Source organism: Brachyistius frenatus, unplaced genomic scaffold (assembly GCF_029030835.1).
Source record: "Brachyistius frenatus isolate BFR_SWC_R1_liver_20210118 unplaced genomic scaffold, ASM2903083v1 Contig_21, whole genome shotgun sequence".
Lineage (NCBI taxonomy): Eukaryota > Metazoa > Chordata > Actinopteri > Embiotocidae > Brachyistius > Brachyistius frenatus.
The window spans coordinates 1,688,731-1,707,376 of record NW_027210620.1 but is presented as its reverse complement, the minus strand read 5'-3'; the positions used below and the strand labels follow the sequence as shown (position 1 = coordinate 1,707,376).

General features: G+C 41.8%; 1 protein-coding gene across 1 annotated transcript in view; it reads right to left on the bottom strand.

The window, feature by feature from the left end:
- Window positions 1-18,646, bottom strand: part of slc4a2b (solute carrier family 4 member 2b) — a 33,346-nt gene extending 14,700 nt beyond the window's left edge. The window contains exons 1-6 of the mRNA XM_069696361.1: window positions 18,418-18,646; window positions 13,315-13,481; window positions 5,069-5,237; window positions 4,733-4,941; window positions 2,749-2,873; window positions 1,715-1,935 (exon numbers count right to left, since the gene is read on the bottom strand). Of these exons, the coding sequence (XP_069552462.1) occupies window positions 1,715-1,935; window positions 2,749-2,873; window positions 4,733-4,941; window positions 5,069-5,237; window positions 13,315-13,365 (775 nt within the window). The 5' untranslated portion in view covers window positions 13,366-13,481; window positions 18,418-18,646. The remainder of the gene's footprint in view (window positions 1-1,714; window positions 1,936-2,748; window positions 2,874-4,732; window positions 4,942-5,068; window positions 5,238-13,314; window positions 13,482-18,417) is intronic.

Genomic DNA, 18,646 nt, shown 5'->3' with positions numbered 1-18,646 from the left:
GGCACTGCCACCTGACTACGTGACCGACCTCGCCGCTCCAACAGAGAGGGAGTGCACTCCGGAGGGCGACTTGTGCTCAAAGTTTGGGCAAATTGGAAAGTTGCCTTTTTTTTTTACCTGACCGGCGCCTGACCCCGCGGGGAGCTGAAGCCATCAGAATGCATCAGCGAGCAGAGGTGTTAATTCGCTCAGGTCGAACAAAAGGGGAGGGACAGTGATCTAATAATTCCTATTGTTGAGCAGCAGCCAGAGACAGAGACACTTTCCCAGGATGATTTACGGTGGCGAGAAGCAGATAAAAGAAGACACGGAGAATAACTGGTGTTGATTGTGTTTGTAGGCACGACTCGTCCTCACTAGGCCTCACAATGACCAACATCTGGACAATATCAAACCCACACCTCCATCTTCAGCCTCCTTGTTTGGCCTTCAAGTCGACTTAATTCTTCCCCTTGTTTCTCTCCTCTAATGATTAAAAGTTGGAAACTGAAGGTCCAGGTTTCACAATTAGCCACCGTGTTGGCTCGGGCCCGAGTCCAGGGGCCTCAGCTGACAGCGGGAACGGCTAATTTAATAATGCCGGCCTGTCTGCCGTACTCTCTGATAAGCTGGCGCTCTCTGCTGAGGGGTCGGCTCCCTGACGTAAATCACCCCGGCCCCCGAACACAACCCCACGCTGGGGGCCGGGGGGGCCGCGAACGTCACGGGCATACACACCGCTAGGAAGCTTGAGAAGAAGTTCAAATGACAGAGTAGCAACATTTTCCAACAAGCCTCCATCCCTCATAACCTTTGAGAATAAGCCAATTGAAAAAGGTCTAATTGATGGGTAGAAATATTGACTCAAAACCATGAGCGCACAAGGTGGAAAGGTGGTATATATACCTATACATATACCTGTATGTATCACATTTTGATACACTGTTGGCCGAGAACACAAAAAAAAAAAAACTCTTTGCAAAGGATCACAGAGACTCTAAATAAATTCGGAATCGGTTACACCAGCGAACAGTGTTGTTTGTGTTTACTACATATTAAACTTCTGCAATACTTATAACCACCTCGAGAAGTTGACGAGGCAAACGTGGAGCAAAATTAGCACGTATTTATTCACTCTTTTTCAACTCTCCTGAAGGAAACATCTGATCAATGCTCCACTGCGTTCAACAGCGAGTCGCTGTTTGCTGATCATAGAGTGCACTACGGGTCTTTTTAGAGCTTTTTTTTTTTTTTTTTTTTTTTTTGATGGAAGCAGAGCTGATAAGAGCAGCACAACAAAACCAAAACAATGAACATCATGTAAAGCTGAGAGGAGCTGCAGAGTTGGCTGATAATTATTTGTGGGTTGAAAATAAAAGCATATGATGGGGTCCATTGTTAACATCAAAATGCTAATATAAAGTATAAAAATAGCAAAAGAAGTACACGGAAGTAAATTTCCATGAGAGATAACTGATAATATAAGTTGAATTTTTAAAAAAAATATTTCACCTAAAAACATTCTCTTAAGAATTATTAACAACAATCAAACTCCTCAAAACCAAACACGGGACTATATTGCGACATTCAGGGTGCATTCTATGTGGAGGTCACCTATTTTATCAAATGCCGTCATAGCGGGTGACGACATTAAACTCTGGTCGATTCTGTGCTGGCGGGTAAAAACGACAGAGCTTATTCGAATCGAGCAAATGACAGTTGCTCAAACACTCACTCTTGATGCCGTCCAGGTCGGCGGAGGCCAGCGTCTGGGCTTCGCTCTCATCAGTGGGGATGCGCTCGTACTTGGCCTGCTCAGCACCCGTCATGTTGCCCGTGCGCCGGCGCTCTTGCAGGTCGTAGCTGCGGCTGCTGGAGGAGGCCCGGCCTAGCGGTGCGTGTTCAGGCGGGACCGACTGCGCAGCGGCGCTGGACGTGTCGGACGAGGCTGATTTACTAGAAAGATGCAGAAAGCTCGGAAATCAAGGAGTGACAGAGGGAACGATTGTTTTAAGGTGGTTTTCTTTTCCCTAAAAAAATAAGAAGCTGGAAACTTCACAGACAGAAACAAGGACTTAAATATTCAAGTGTTTCCTTTACTGCCTTTCTTTTTGTTGTGACAGGACTAATATCTCTGCACTCCGCTTGTACTTGGATCCACATATTACTGCCTTCTGCTCTATCAGGTGCAATTCAATGCTCAGCCAAGACAAATCCTCCCAAAACAGACATAATTAACTTACCGTCTTTGCAAAGCCAGACCTCTGCAGTATTTCAAGAGTGTAAAACACCCTCTGGACTAAACTACCGTATCCTTAAGGATGTTTAATAAAAACAAATCCTCTGTGATTACGTTCGACTGAAAACCAGCAGACCGTGTTTATGCAGCTTCATCCCAGCGCAGATTAAAAGTGGAAAAGTACATGTCATAGGGGGAGCCCGGGGCTGCTGAGGTGTGTAGTGTCGTCTATAGCGACAGGTGATTTATGGGTCTCTGAGGACAGGGTTGCTCTGGTCCGTCAGATCGTGCCCAGCAGGCCCACTGGATGCCTGAGACATGGTAACGTACATTTTGTGCCTCACTGTCCAATCACACGTCAACCTGAGTGGTCTCGCCTGCTCAATATGGCTGTGAGTTGCAGTCAGCTACATGACAAAAAACACGCGTTACACAATCATCACAGCAGGTAAAGCATGAGTATAAACCCGACAATGTCTCACGCCTCTTTTTTTATGATCACTTTTCTTTTTAACTAGAACGAAACTCACTCCGTGGAAGCTGAATCTTCAGGATCTGCTCCTTCAGCAGACTGCGGGACGATCTCCAGCTCCCGGGCCGAGTGACGACTCTTTTTGCCACGTTTCCGCACATTGTCCTCGTCCGAGACAAAGAACTGTGGAGGGAAAACACAGTGGGAGAGCGCTGCCTACTGTTAGAAAAGACAGCAAACTGCAAATTCAGATCAGGATCTTCTTATGAGAAATTTAAAGAGTGGAGACAAAAAGCCTGAACAATCCACAAATCCATAAAGATGGTTCTTTATACATGTCAAATTGAAATGTGAATCAGAATTAAAAGTAGAAACATTGATTTTACAAATTTCAAGAAATTTCGGGAATTTGACTGAATGAATTTGTCTGAGGTCTTTCTGTCTACGTCACAATAAAGATAAACAACTCCATACTCAACAGCAGTATTGAAGATTGCATCAGTTCCCTGTGTTTATATAATTCAAACGACTGTATCTGTTTAAGTAAAATATAAGGACTTGCACACCAGCACTGTATCTCACCAAGGACTGCACCTAATTCAGCTCTATATCTGAGGTTTCCTTAATTTTTTATTTTATTTTTTATTTTACGGGATGTGATTAGTGTTTCTATTTTGGGGCACAACTACAGCAATATTTATTTTTTAAATGATATCTATTTCTAAATATTCTTTGGATTTAAAAATGTTGCAGTCATATAGACATTAAACCAAGAAATGTTTACTTGCTTCCCATGAAGTTTGTTTTCATCTTTTTCTGTAAAATACAACAATAAAGCGACAAAAACAGAGCCGACGGCAAAACTTTACAACGACCGATGATTTTCTGCAAATTCTTCAGCAGTGAATACAGTTTAGTTACATTCTGCTCAGGTTAAATATGGTCCTTTTCGGTTAAGTGTCATAACAGCAATCAAACTTGAAACCCACTGATGAATGATTGAGATGACGCTGAAATATTGATAGAGGGAAATATGGTAATGCAACAACAGTGAGCGAGCAGGTTGGGTATCAGAGCGTGGACTATGGCCGTTTGAACCGCAGCGCATTCCTGAACGCTCAGTCACCTGCATCTGAATGCCAATCGCTTCGGACGTAAACGGACGCTTTGACCCCATTCGGAGCTTCATATACAGCTTTTCTCGTTTAATCTACACAGCATATGAATCAACCAACACAACAGAGGGTGTTTTTTTTTTTTTTTTGATCTGCTGGTTCAGATTTATTACAAAGCAAATGAAGTGATTGAGATAGTTTGGAAGACCGTGTCATCATGACATGTTTTGGCGGGTAGACTTCATTCTTGGCAGTAGTTGACAGCAGGAGTCACAATAAAGCAGATGGAGTCTAAAAATACTATATTTATAGTGCAGCTTTGAAAATACATTTTCTCCAAGGTGTTCGTGATAAAGCCTCAAAGTATATTTGATAAAAATTCGGGTTTTCTTTATTTCAGTAGTCTATGAATCAATTTGAAGGTCAAGAATATGATCAGAATCAAAGTTTGAGCAAAATTGTCAAACGTTTGATGGTTTTAGTTATTAAAATGTAAATGTTTGGAGATTTTCTTTCCTTCATTTCTTTTAAGTTACAGTAAACTGGGTATTTTGGGGGTTTTGTTCTGTTATTTAGACGAAAACAAAAACTTAAGGACTGCAACAAAAAGGTTACTTGAGGTTTTCGGACATTTTCAGTGTTTTTAGATGTTTTACACACCAAATGAATAATTGATGAATCAACATGCGAACAAGCAGATTGATAATCAAATGAACGAACAAAGACATCATGAGATGGAGCCCTACCTTTCGCATAAACATGTAAAAATCAACAATAATACTAAATCCTTATAAGAATATTTGTACTCCCAAATACAGTATCAAAGGACTGAAACCAATAGCTGCTGTAGCGAAAAAAAATTCCCCTCGGGGATTAATAAAGTAACCACCTAACCTAACCTAACCTAGTATGAAGTCAAATGTTTACCTCCACCTCTTTGACTCTCTCCGCCTCAGACGTGGCCTCTTCCTCCTCTTCCTCTTCATCGTCTCCTTCCTCTATGGGGCCACTGGAGGAGGCATGGGTGCTGCTGTGGTCTTTGTCCTTCCTCCTCTTCTTGTTGCCCTTCTTCCGGCGTCCCTCGGAGGGCAGTTTGGACAGAGACCGGTGGATGTGGTGAGAGGAGTGACGGTGGTCTGCGGAGGAGATACAGCAGACACAGAGGACGAAGATGAACCACTGTCGCATTAAATGTGGCGCTTGTTCTCATGGCTGGATGCTGAACGTGCAGACAACAACAGCAACAGTGCAGCTTGTGTTTACATTCAATGTCCTCCTCGTGGTAGGTGTGCAGCTGCTCATCGGGTACGACAGCAGCAGGGCTGAGGATCTGATGGAAGCGCTGGACACCCAAGGCTTTGTTCAGGTCCCCATCGTCTTCCTCTTCTGGGCGTTGACTCCCTTGTCGTGATGAAGCAGCAGGATCCTCTGGCTGCAAAAACAACAGAGGAACAAATAAATAAACAAGACAAGATTAAAACATCAAAAACAATAGGAATATTTACAAACTAATGCACAATATAAGGATAAAATTGTAAAATAAAAAAAACACTCCGAAATTAAGAGTTTTTAAATATCCACACCGACTATATTTAAAGTATTTTTTTTTTGTCATTTCTCGAGTGTGAACAAACGCTGAACCTGCTGAGAATGAGTTTTCACTCAAACCAACACCAGAGGGAGTCGTGGTCCCGTGAAAACATCACAGTCCGGACGTCATATGACGAGTCTTATCTCTGAAGCATTCTTCAGTATGAGCTTTAAATTGGAAACAATAGCCACGTGCTTTGATCAATTCCGCTTCCTGCATGCTGTGGTGTGACGGGGATCATGTGGGTGATAACGGATCTGTTTTCTTGCAGCGTGATGCAGCACCCTGCTGCGCCCTGCTCTGCCGGTGGGATATTGTGATAAGGATGGACTGCAGCGACAACGGCAAGAGGATCCACTGCGGCTGACGGGATCGTGGTGCACATACCTCACGGCGGACTAACTGTTACCACGGCTACTGCGCAGGTGCGCTCAGATCCTGCAGGGATCCCTTCCTCTGGCAAAACCCGGGGGGGCCACAAGCCATCTGATGCTCCGTTTAAACGGTTCTCACGACAACCGACATGCCAGTCATATATTAGGTTTTTGTCTGTGCTGCAGGGAGCAACGGAAAGCATGCGATGATAAACGACTACTCTTCTCCCACCTACAGCTCCCTCTTGTTTTTGTGTGTTCGAAAAGCACACAAATAAACCATAAGGCATTGAAAACATGGTTTAGTTGAGAGATACTTGTATGGAATATTTGTGCGACTACATTTCAGGAAGAAATATAAACTTTTTACAGTACAATTTAGTGATCTTCCCATTATCTCACACCTCCTCAGAAACTATCAAATTAAAATACTTAACTGGATCTAAAGTAGTTAAACCTCAACCCTTTTGATTTTAATACTTAAAGTATATTTTGGTTATAAGATTTCTGTACTTATAGGTAAAAAAAAAAATCACTACAGAACCTTTGCATTTGAACACAATAATGTTAAATTGTAGTATTGGTATCTAAAGAAACAGAACTTATCAAGATGCAGAAATAAATCCGTAAATAAAAAAATATAAATTAAAATCAACTGTTTCCGCCCAAATCAACGTCACAAAGAACAAGAGCTGGAAGTTACATAAAACATGCTGCAGACCAGCTTTGTATACTTCACGCTACATTTTCAAAAGCTTTGACGGCGCCTGTCTAATTTACAAAGGTCATTTCGGCACATCAAGCTCATCAAATCCATCATGACAAGAAAACGTGAAGAGGAAACTCAAGAGTTCATCCGGGATTCACAATACAGATGTTCATAAATGCAGGCATGTGCAAGAAGGTGTGAAAAAGTGATTCCCATGACCCGTGTTACTATGCAGCGTTTTACTGGAACCCGTTTTTACATGCCACGCGAAGGTGACAGAAGCAGAAAGCTGCACCGCGCAAAACTGTGGACCAGCTGAGATTTAGAAGTAAAAAACTTCTCGGCACACATTCAATATTTAACCAATGTTCAATTCCTCGTGTAGCTTTTGGTTTTTCTGACAAGAGACTCAAAAAGAGGAATGAAAAAAACTCTACATTCGCCTCAGTGACCTGCAGAACAAATTACCAATGACTATTCAGCACTTAGGACCAATCTTTTAATAATAAATACTGAGATATATCAGAAAAGTATGTTAATATAAAGGTTAAATCAATATTTTTTTCTTGAAAACATGTCAAAAACTAAAAAGAAACCTTTTCAATTCTATGAATAGGCGTCACCCCATGGCCGCATCACTACATTAATAGTTCGATATTTAACTCGATGAAAAACGTGGAGTACACGTCTCCTTTACTGGAACCCTTGGGATTGCTGCTACACGATCCGGCAGCTTATTTTTACAGAGCCCCTCATTCATATCATGGTTTCACAGTGAATCCCCAGAGGTGGGAGAGATGTGTGAGGGATTCTCAAAGAGGCGAGAGAATTTTCCACAACCAGCACCGAGTACGAAAACAAGCCGAGGGGCGCCGAGAGAAAACAAAAGTTACCAGACGCTAAAGAAACGTTTCAGTAGAGACACGCCTCGCTCACGGCAACGGGAGCTTAATCGAAAACATGGTTTTTGGTGACAGCAAGAGTCCTCCAGCGTGACAACTCTGCAAGCTCCGACCCTCAATAAGAGGCAGGAGATATCCCTCTACTCCTGCTTATGAACAGCCAGGAACAAAAACTGATGGTGACATTCATCCCCACATATTAACTTTGCCACATGAGGCCTAAATTTAGACCTACAGGTGCTTTTAGTCAAATACTGCATCTTCAGGGGCAGTTTAAATGCATAAGAATACACTTTCCCACAAGTGCATTTTTAAAAGGTAATATTGAGGGAAGATGTGTTGAAAAAAAATCCACAAAATGTGTTCACGACCGTAGGACATATTTGAGGCTGATTATTTGAACCCTGAATGAAAAACAGCAGTCCAGGAAGCTAATCCAATCTACTTATCCAATGGATCCAAGTAATGAAAAAACAATTCATGACTATGCTGGGATGAAGACATTATTGGACACATAAGATTGTGCTGAAAATTAGAAGAAAAAAAATAAAGGTAAATATACTTAAATTGATCAAAGTTGGTGTCAAATGAGCTTTGCATTACAATGACAATGCCAGCATTTTAATTTCAATTTTTCTAAGCGCTGAACTGAGATGCTAAACATCTGCTATTTAGCATGAAACAAAGAACAGCTGAGTCTGATGGGAACCTCATTCATTTTTCAGGTTATTGATTTTAAACCAAAGTGTTGGCTTCAATTAAATTTTGACCTGATGATGGCGCTGGAGGAAAAGTAAGCGCCCACCGAAGTGTTGACCATTCATCCAAAAGTGAACATAAATATTTGTACTAAATTGAATGTAAATCCATCCTGGTGGTGGAACTGATAACATGGATAGAAAAAAAAAAATCAATTTGGCACAATGTATTTAATAAATAAAAATTACTCCCACTAGAAAGCAAGAATATGACCAGCGAAAACAGAAAACACTAAGAAAAATAAGTAATGTTCTTCTCTTTTAGCTTAAATTTATTAATTTAATTACCGAGTCACAGAGTGGATCTCGTACAGCAGCAGCAGCCAGGTTTTAAAAAAGCCGTGTACATGTGCAAGTGACTGTGTTGTATATCGAAGTGGACAGTCCACAGTGCGTGTGGAGGCTGCAGGAGATTATCTGTGTCGTATAGTAGTCTCAAATCCCACACAGTCAGCACTTGGAGGGAAAAGAGGGGGATAGGCTGCGGATTTCCATGACTCTGCAAGGAAATCCCAGCGCACAGTACGCTCAGGGTTTCTGATTATTCTATGAAAGTTGTAACCCAGTTTTAACCTCGGCCAATAGTGAAATGTGTATTATGCAAGCCCTGGTTTTCGCAGCCTTCTTATTGAAAAATGAAAAGGGATGTTTACCACGGTTAAAATCAGACCAAATACACACATGAGCTCGTTCAATCGGTTTGTTTTTTCCTTTCTGTGTGGATATAACGTTCATTTAATCACATTTGCACCGGGAATTGGGCTTTCAGCAGCCATCGGCTTTATCTTTTCAATCTCCTGCAGTAGCCTGAGATAACGACTTCCCTCCTCACTATTATATAAGGTGAATGGTTCCCTCTGATAAACTCGGAGCGTACTGAGCGAGGGTCAGTTGTGCAGCGGCTGCCAGATGCATGTCACAGGAAGAAAGAGGTTAAGACTAATAAAAAGTGATATGGGGGAGAGGAGGAGGTGTGAACCACGCAGAGCTGATCCTGACTGCTAACGCCTTAATGGCTCACTTCCGGACTGACGGGGTCTCACTGACAGTCAGTGATACATGTGCACTGTAATGTCAAAGTTCACTAGTGCAATATATAAAAGGAGACGTGACGACAGCACAGATTGGCTGCATGTTGTCGGGTAGTTCCCAACCCAGGAGGGGCAGGAAGGGTCACAAAGTGATTTTGAAGGACAAAGCAGAATCAAAAATATACTGCGGAATCGTCCGTACCTAAACAATAAAACTTTACTCCTCAAGGCGGCAAGACAGACAACTTCCATGGACAGGTCATCCATTTTTTATAACAGCTTTATTATAGCTTAGTTCAGCATGAAGACTGGAAACATGAGGGAACTGTTCTCCTGACTACGTCCAAAGACAACAAAATCCACCATCAGCACCTCTAAAGCTCAGTAATGAAAACAAATTAAGTTTGCTTGGTTTATTTTGTGCAGTTGGCTTTATGCTACGCTGAGCTAACTGGCTTCTTAGTCACGCTCAGAGATGAGAGTGGCATAAGGAGAGCAAACAAACATTTGAGATCACTTTTAAGGAATAGTCTGACATTTCTTAGCAATGAGCTCCTGGATTTTTTTTCTATCACCGCAAGCAAAAATATGAGATAGTTTGGCAAATACAGCAACCGCTGTAAAACCAACACATGATGTTTTTACACATAGTCCAGATTTAACATGCGCATTAGTGAGTTCTAGAGGTGCTGGTGGGCTGAAATTATTCCCCATGAGCTGTCAGGTAAGCTATTCTCATTGTTTCCCGTCCTTATGCTAAGCTAAGCTAACAGGCTGCTGGCTCCACCAACGTATTTATCCTATCGACAAAAGAGAACCATCACAATCTTGGCAAAGAAACCAAATAAGCGTATTTTCCAAAATGTCAAACGTCTCCTTTAATGGGACATCAGCCAGAAAAGTTTGGGAACCGGTGGTCAGATGCAGCAGGTGGTTGCACTGCAGACTTGCCCTGGAGCAAGGACACCGAATATGTGGGTTCCCGAATGACCTCTGGCATTTCTGCACAACATACAAGCAGAGCTCTGCCACAAGAAATAAACCACATTATGGGGCTTAACGTGACCACTAACAGCTTGTTTCTCTTCATAAATGCAAAATAAAACCTCCAGAAGAACAGTTTTTATCTGTAATATGTTAGATTAGTTAGATGATGTTGAAGTCGAAGTTCTCGGTAAAGAAACCTTTTAAAATCCACCTGTTGATGTTAGAGCGGTGATTATCTCTAACCAGTGACGCATTAAGATAACATTAAGAAGCAATTATTATCTTGAATTTAAAATGACTGAGGAAAAAAAAAAAAAGGGTTGATGAAGTATACGTGCAATCTCAAAAGCACAAGAACCAGACTTAACATTAACCTGCTGCAGACTTCGTGTTTGTGTACAATCACCCGGAGAACCAAAGTCAACCTGCACGTACTTAGAAAATCTCTACTGGCAGCCTTTAGGATAATAGATAATGGCAGACTGGGAATGATTAGCAGGCTAAATATGACATGCACAAATGGACAGTAAAGCACACTTTGGACTCACATGTTACCTTGAGTCTTCTACGCTGGAGGTGGACAACAAACTCACCTTAAATGAATACAGAAAGTCCATCAGACTACATGCAGGTGTGTTACCGCAGCCTAGAACGTAGTGAGATAGCTGTATTTGTTTTTCTCAGTGTCAAGCGTGAAAAGCTAAAAGCGCCGGAAGACTTTTATCAAAGGCAACCTGTTCCACATTTCAGCTTGCCCCCGTCACGTGACCAGGGCCGATCTTCAGGGCAGGAAGAAAACATTACTCAAACGTTAGTTTCACAATGTTAGACCTTAAAATCAAACGGGATTATCTGAACTCTCCCTGGCCACGCACACAAACACGCATTGTTTAAGGAGATAATAATTAACTTGGTGTAGTTGGAGCCAAGGGAGCAGCCAATGACTCCTGAGGCCCTGTCATAGCGCAAACAGTTTTATCTCCAGTGAGCTTCTTGGTCATAATGTTACAGCCAAATTGTATCCAAGTCAGAGTCTGGTTCACTGCCGCAGCAAGTTTTATAGCAGCCAACTGTCTTACACAGAGCAAACAGCAATAAAGACGAGCTGATTGCTGTGATGAAAATCTTCAAGAAGAAAATCAAAGTTCACAGAGGCTGGAGTTAAAAAAAAATAGATAAAAAGGGTGATGGCTCTTTACAGTCTGAAGATGGACCTGGTGACCTTTACAGCAGCTAAATCTATTTTTTTATCTTATCTAAACAAAACGTATCGGGCAGAGTGTACAAGTAAAGACACTGAATTAGATCCATTTGTTGCTTTAGTTATAAATGTAGACGTTTAATTAATATGCATTTTACACTTCTAAATATCACAGGCGTTAGTTTTTCGATGAATTGCCTTTATCCACTTAGTCATTATATTCACATTATTGATGATTATCAAAAATGTTATTGTGTAAATATTTTGTGAAAGCATATTTTTTGCAATATTGATGTTGATGTATTTGGTCAACAATATTGTGTTGTTTAATCTTGTAGTTCTGACTTGGGTGATTGCAACTAAGCAAGGTGTAATTTTATGATGATTTTATGACTCATGCATAAAAAGTGTTATGTGCGTCATGAACACCACACTATCATAGTTTTTATATCTCGCTTATTAAAGTCCTTTCACTTTGCATTTCTTTTATTTTCACGTACTTATTTGTATCGTCCTGGAAACTGTGCGTCAGTTGGTGAGAGGGTGAAAAGCTGGTGGAGTTTATTAAAAATAAATAAAAAAAATAAATCTAAAATAATGATTTTATAGTCAATATAGATAATATATAGAGATAGTTAAACCAATAGTCTCTGTTGCACATCTCTCACGCATCGCTAGTTAAGAGTCACGGATCCACTTACATCTAAATAACTGGCATCCTCTGCCCTAACTGGTGGGATTCAATTACAAACTTCCCTTCAGTTGTTTCCGTTACATTCAGGTATAGATGCCGGGGTTGTCAGCGTGGTCACATGGCGGTGCAACATTTGAGAGGAAGCAGCTGACAGAATGCTGACAAAATTGCAAAGCTAAGGGAAAGCAGGCATTTCCTAGATTTGAAGCTGCCGCACAAAGCATGAAAAAAAACACCCCAAAAAACAGCAGAGCAGTTCTGGTGCTGAAAAATGAACACCGTGTCTCATCAGACGTGGTCAGTATGACTTGTTAGCGAGCAGGAAATGTCTTCTTGTTTGCGCCCACTGCGCTAAATATCCCTAAATTCTAGCCACCTTCACCCTTTAAATCCACAACACAGTCAGACATATGGCCGACCACTCTGGGAAACATGGGAAATCCTTACGTAACAGAAAGGTGGGAAAGTCAGTAAATAAAAGGCACAATCTTTGTAATTCCTGGAATGCACCGCCCACCGCTAACTGATGAAATCTAGCAATATGAAGCTGTTCATGGGTGGATTTGTCCTTGAAGCTTGTGGTATTTTCTGCAGCACCATCTTAATCATGAGATGAACTTCTCGAGAAGCTCTTGAGTCGAGGAATGCTGCTTTCTTTGGCCGCTGACCAGTTGCCGTCGGGGCTTTGCCAGTCATGTTTATAACATCCCACGTGATTATGCTTTCCATTACAGACCAACATTATTTTAGTGTTTCCAACCGTTTGAAGGAAAGAGGAAGGAAACTGTTTCAGTCGTGGAGTTGTTGACATTCTCCAGTGCTCTAATAAGAGGGTGACTTCAGCAGGAGCAGCGCTCTGTGCAGATCTGAGGAGCTATTCTGAACATTTTCATATTTGCAGTCATAACTGTTGGATGTTGGCAGGGAACTGGATGGGACTAGACCGGTGCACACAGAGCAGCGCTGTCCAAGATATACAGTCCGATGCCAGAGAGGACGGAGGGAGCTGATGCAGCGTAAATCAAGAGGAGGGAGAATGTGAAGTGAAACAAGTTTGGAGCTGCGGGTTTCATGCGTGAAAAATGCCGGAAACTGCAAAGCGTGCGCGTCATCACCTGAACGGCATTTAATCTGGTTCATCACCGGGAACGCCACCACCTCTGTCTCATGCGTTTCATCATGTGGTCAATGATGCTGGATGCTGACCCCCGGCAGCGCAGACTGAGGGGGGGCCTTTCTATAATGTGCTCGTGCGGACTTACACCGTGAATAACGCCGGCTGTGGGCTGTTTGGGGGCGCCGGGGTTGCTCATGGCTCTGCAGTGGAGTCGCTGCTGAAGAGGCGCTGGGAGGCTGTTTTTTTTGGACTGGTGCGGCTTTAGCCCTTCTCTTTCTCACTGGGACTCAGACAGCTTTTGGGCAGCATAACCTGGAGACAGATACAGATGGGGGAGTTAGTTCACATGAAGATGGGAGATTTAAAACTTGAGCCGAACAAGAGTGAAAAAGATGAAGGCCGGTAATCCCTGAATATGAGGACGGTGAATCTGGAAAGATCTCAGGGACTGAAGAAAACTTTGACCTTCAGTTTTAAGACGTTGCAGCAGGAATATGATCCTCAACTTACAGATAGGGATTTTAAGCATAGATAATGGACTGTCCTAATCAGTCACATGACCACAGCTCAACTGACTGTGTGATTAAGTTTCTGAAGACTAATCTATTAATATGGTTCCAGTGCTGGCCTGGCAGGTTGACACCAAGTGCGTGCTACTGTCTGTGTCAAAGAGGTCAGACAATCATTACCTACAAACTTTCACCATCCAAATACTGCCTGTACAGACTGTTCTGAGAGTAATGAACAGCTTCAGGACATCCCGGACGCTCCAGGAGCACTTATGACCTAAATTGAATGTCATTTTTACGGTGGAGCAAACACAAACAAACAATCACGATATCCTTGCGGCATTATGGCAACAGGCCATTAACACGGACCCTCCGTCTTTTTTTTTTTTTTTTTCATTTCCATGATTGTTGATTTCAAACCCTGCAGCACTTCTCAACTGATATTGACTATTTGAGCCAGATAAGAGCCAGATAACACCGTGCTACCGTGCAGGAGACCCTCTGATAAGCAGCGGCGCGTGCCACTGCTCACCTCCACGCCATCACTCCTGAGTCTCCGTTATGAGACGTACAACCACAGGGAGTCAAATGTAATCAGAATTTCAGGCGGCTCACGAAACCACTGGAGCTTTGCAGAGACCGTACGAAAGGTTAATGATGATGTGCCACAAGTGGCGATGAAGTATAACAAAAATAATTCATTAAAAGGAATCTAATCTGCAACGATTTTTTTTTTTATCCAATAATTTTTTTCGTGGACTTCTTTTTGGTTTCCGTGACTGTAAATTGAACGTCTGAACATGTTTTCTTGGGCTTTGAGAGAACGAACAAGAATACATTTTTTTCCCATTTTCTTATATTTGAAATGGATCATGTGAAAAAAATTATCATTTGTTCAATTAATGATAACAATTAATAATACAAATAGTTATTGGTGTAATTTTATTTCAGTGTTAGGCTACAAAGATCAACCAATATTTGCAAAAATTAAGAACGTAATTGGTTTAGTCCAAATGATGCTCAGGATTTTTTTGCTAAAACTTAAAATATATATTCATGCATATATTCAATCTCATTGAAGCAAACTGTAAAACTTGTTAGTTTTAAAGATGTTTCAGTAAACTACGCAATCATATAATCGTGAAATCTTACAGACAGTGTCTCGCTCACAATATTATTCAGAAAATTATTAAAAAACACTTTTCCTTCAGTCCAAAAGCGAAGGAAGGCTTTCTTCTTCAGTGTCACAGTTTGCATCATGTACTGCCGAAGCCCGCTTGGCTCTCTGACAGGGGCTATCAGAGAAGTGATAAGCCTCATTGATGGCTGAACACCACCATATCAATGACCTTGTTGAGAGTTGATTTGATAGAGATATGTTCCATTAAAGAACAATTAATGAGATTAGATTCAAAGCAGAAGTATACAAGAGCTGGATGGCGTGAACTTGTCTTCGTGGATTACACTACAGATATCGCTTGATAGTGAGCAGACAACACATCAATACACCACCAAACTGCACAAAATGTGAAGCACATACATAGCATGAGACGTTGCAATCCACACAGTAATGGTGATAAAGGAGCATCTGTGTTGGGCGAGCTTGATGATTACTTTCTCAGTAAATCTAGACTCTATCACTGTGGAAGAGGCAGGGCTGCCTACACAGGGATAAAGTTACAGAACGCTGGGATCCCGGCCGAAAACCATGGGAACCAGCTTATCTACCTCGGGGCACGTCTGTAATAATATCGTTAGGATAACAATAATGATCAGAGAAGGAAAACAATAATACCTACTGCCACGGTCTTTTTAAGAAAGTCGATTTAAAAAAAAAGAGAATAGGATAAAAAACACTGTCCTCACTCAAGTAAATGGTTTCTATCTGCCAACAGGTACAATCAGCCTGTCAGAGGACTGAATAAAAGGGAACTGCTTGTCCCTTGTGTAATAACAAAAGGGACATGGATGAGTGCTGCTGACGGTGCAAGAGGAAGCGAGGACAAGATGCACTCTGTTTCTCCTCTTAGAAGTTCATCTCATCTTCCCAGAGTCATCCAGAAACACGGCACCTTACAAAATGTTCCGAAAAGACGATGAGTGTGGAACTTTTTTTTTTTTTAACTCCAAAAGTTTTCCATGTTAAACTTAGTCACAGTCTCCAAAGTGCACATTCAAGGCTTTGGGAAAACTGTCTTTCTGGGAGGAAGTAGGCATGAAAACAGGAAGAAGGTGACTGCTACAGACTTGTCAGAAGGAGCTGGAGACTTATTTCTTAGACGAAGGACTCTGGGATTCTCTCTAGCATCTATAATGTCAGCGAGAGAACCAAGCTAATCTGGGTTAATGTTAAATGTCTGAAAGTCTACCCTGTCACATTATAGGTTAACTCGGCTCGTCACAGCGTGACAAGCCGCCACCGTCGTCTGTCTCGAGTGTGAGGACACAAAGATCAAAGTATACAATCGGGTCAAGTGTGTGCAGATGCTGCCTTAAAGGACAAAACTGTCACGTACAGACAGTAAATACAGAGATACTGCACCGTTTCTGATTTAATAACAAATGTTTCTACCATATTTGGAAGCGATCTACCGATCACACATTTTATTAGATAAGTGCCTGTTAATTCTGCAGCATGAATATGACCCTAAAACATACAGCTAGAGTCATAAAGACATATCTTCAACTACAAGAGGAGCAAGAAGCCCTGCAGCAGACGGCGTGGCCCTGAGAGCGCCCTGATCCCAACATCAGGGAGTCGGTCTGGGATTACATAAAGAGACAGAAAAGACTGAGGCAATTTAAATCTGAAAGTTATCCAAGAAGCTTGAAACAACCTACCCTCCAAATACCTCAATAAACTGCATGTGAGTGAACCTACAGTAAGAGAACCAGTGCTGGTTTAAAGGCAAAGGGTGGTCATGCCCAGAATCCATCTGACTAAGGTTTTTCCATTTACTATACTCGTTTGAAGTTAACTGATTAATAAAAAACTACTGGCAGTTGGCAGTTTCATCGTCAAGATCTATGACACGCACTTGGTGGTGACTCATCCCTCCTTAAGAAAATCAAATGTGACTTTTAAAGTCTCTATTGTAAGTTTCCAGTGTTGATGAAAGCGCCCCGCTTACTTCCAAAATGTGAATCTTTTCTTTCCCTCATCTATGAGAACATGAGACGCATCGCAGACACCTTTAAATGGAAAAGGAAGATAAAATAAAAGTTTGGCATGTTTAAGGTATTCTCCTTGAAGACAGCAATGATGACAGGTTGTAGAAATCAGGCACACTCAAACAGCTCTTCAGACAGCTGTTCAGACAGCTCTGCTTTAGCAGCTTAGAAGTGCTGACTCAGCACATGAAAGTCAAAAACTCAAAAACTAAGTATGAGGCAACTGTCAAAAAACAAGTTCTCACTCTCAAGCAAGATCTCAAAAATGCCTGCTCTGCACTCTTTCACTGACATCTCATGTGACCTTTTGTGTTAAACATAAACAAAAGGTTAAAAGATTCTTCGCTGTGTCTGGTCACGATGGCGTTAACTGGACGAAGCGGGACGTTCAGACGACGGGAGAAAAAGGGTTAAAAAGCCACAACTCGAATTCACGACACGAGCCCACGCGTGTCGTAAAACCAGCGTTCTGGTCGAGACGCCCCGGTCAGGCCCGGCTTCAGTCGGCAGCTTTGGCACGCGAGCGTCGACCGCAGACGGCACGCTCCTCTACAAATTCTATCAAAAAGAGGCATAATTAAAGAACGACTCAATAAAATGCAAAAAACTGCCAATAAAGATGCCTGTGACTGGGAATAGAAGCGCGATCACAATGTCCAAACCTCAACCAATATGCAGGCCTGTACTTATAAAAACAGGACAATGACAGGGAAGGAAGGGGAAGTTTAAGGTTTCATTAAAGACCAGAGTTTAGAAAAAAGACTCAAAGAATCATTTGTGTCCGTTTAGCAGACGATGACACATTTTTTTCATGGAACACTGACTGCGTTGCTGATTAATCGGCGTCACACGGCATTTTATCTAACACAACAACTTTGTTATATTTAGGCACGCTGCCATAAAGTCAGAGAATAAAGCCTCTTTAATCACCTATCTAAAGACAAAAAGTTCAAACCCGTTGAAAGGAGCAGAGAAACGATCTTAAGAAACTGAGACGAGCAGAGTTTGGTTTATGAAAAGAAGAAGACAAACAAAATGAGATCTGTGCTTTTTATGTGGCTATAAATGGTCAAATCTGACTCGACCACAATGTTTAGAGAGCCATCCCTTCCCAGGACATGCTCCTCAAAGACTCTAATTTAGGATTTATAATGCTGGGAAAGCATATTTGTGCTACTGAAGCACGAAGTGGACAGAAAGCAGCAGCTTGCTTGATTTAGTTTTTGACTGTGTAACCTGTGGAGCAGATCAGGATTTGTTTACGGTCTCCTAGAGATCACTAATGGTTCAAGCATGAGTCAGCTTTCACCTCGGATCAATTGGATGTTAAGAAAGTGGGACACTAACAGAAGAATCTGCAGAAGGAGAAGATTCAAGTTTGATTACAACAACAAACAACAACTCTGCTCACTTAAAGGACAAACCCGTATAAAGAATGAATTCAGTAAGACACGACAATAAACAGAAAAATAACAGGTGGTCAAAATGTGGCTTGGAAAGAGGCCAACTGGTCAAGAAACACCCCCCCCCCCAAAAAAAAAAAAAGAGATCCAATGATTGTACTATACCTTTGTGTGCTTACTGCAGAGAAGCCACCGCAGACATTGTAGTGCAATTCTGAACTCTGCAATGAAGAGAGACCCAGGTCTGGTCAGAGTGCAGAGGCGAAAACAAATAGACGGAGGAAAGAGAGATAGGGAGACAAAAAAGAAAAAAAACAAACAAGAAAAGAGAGAGTTAGAGATGTGGAGCAGCTCGTCCGATCATGCGTCACTCTGCCTCCTGGTCGAGCCGAGC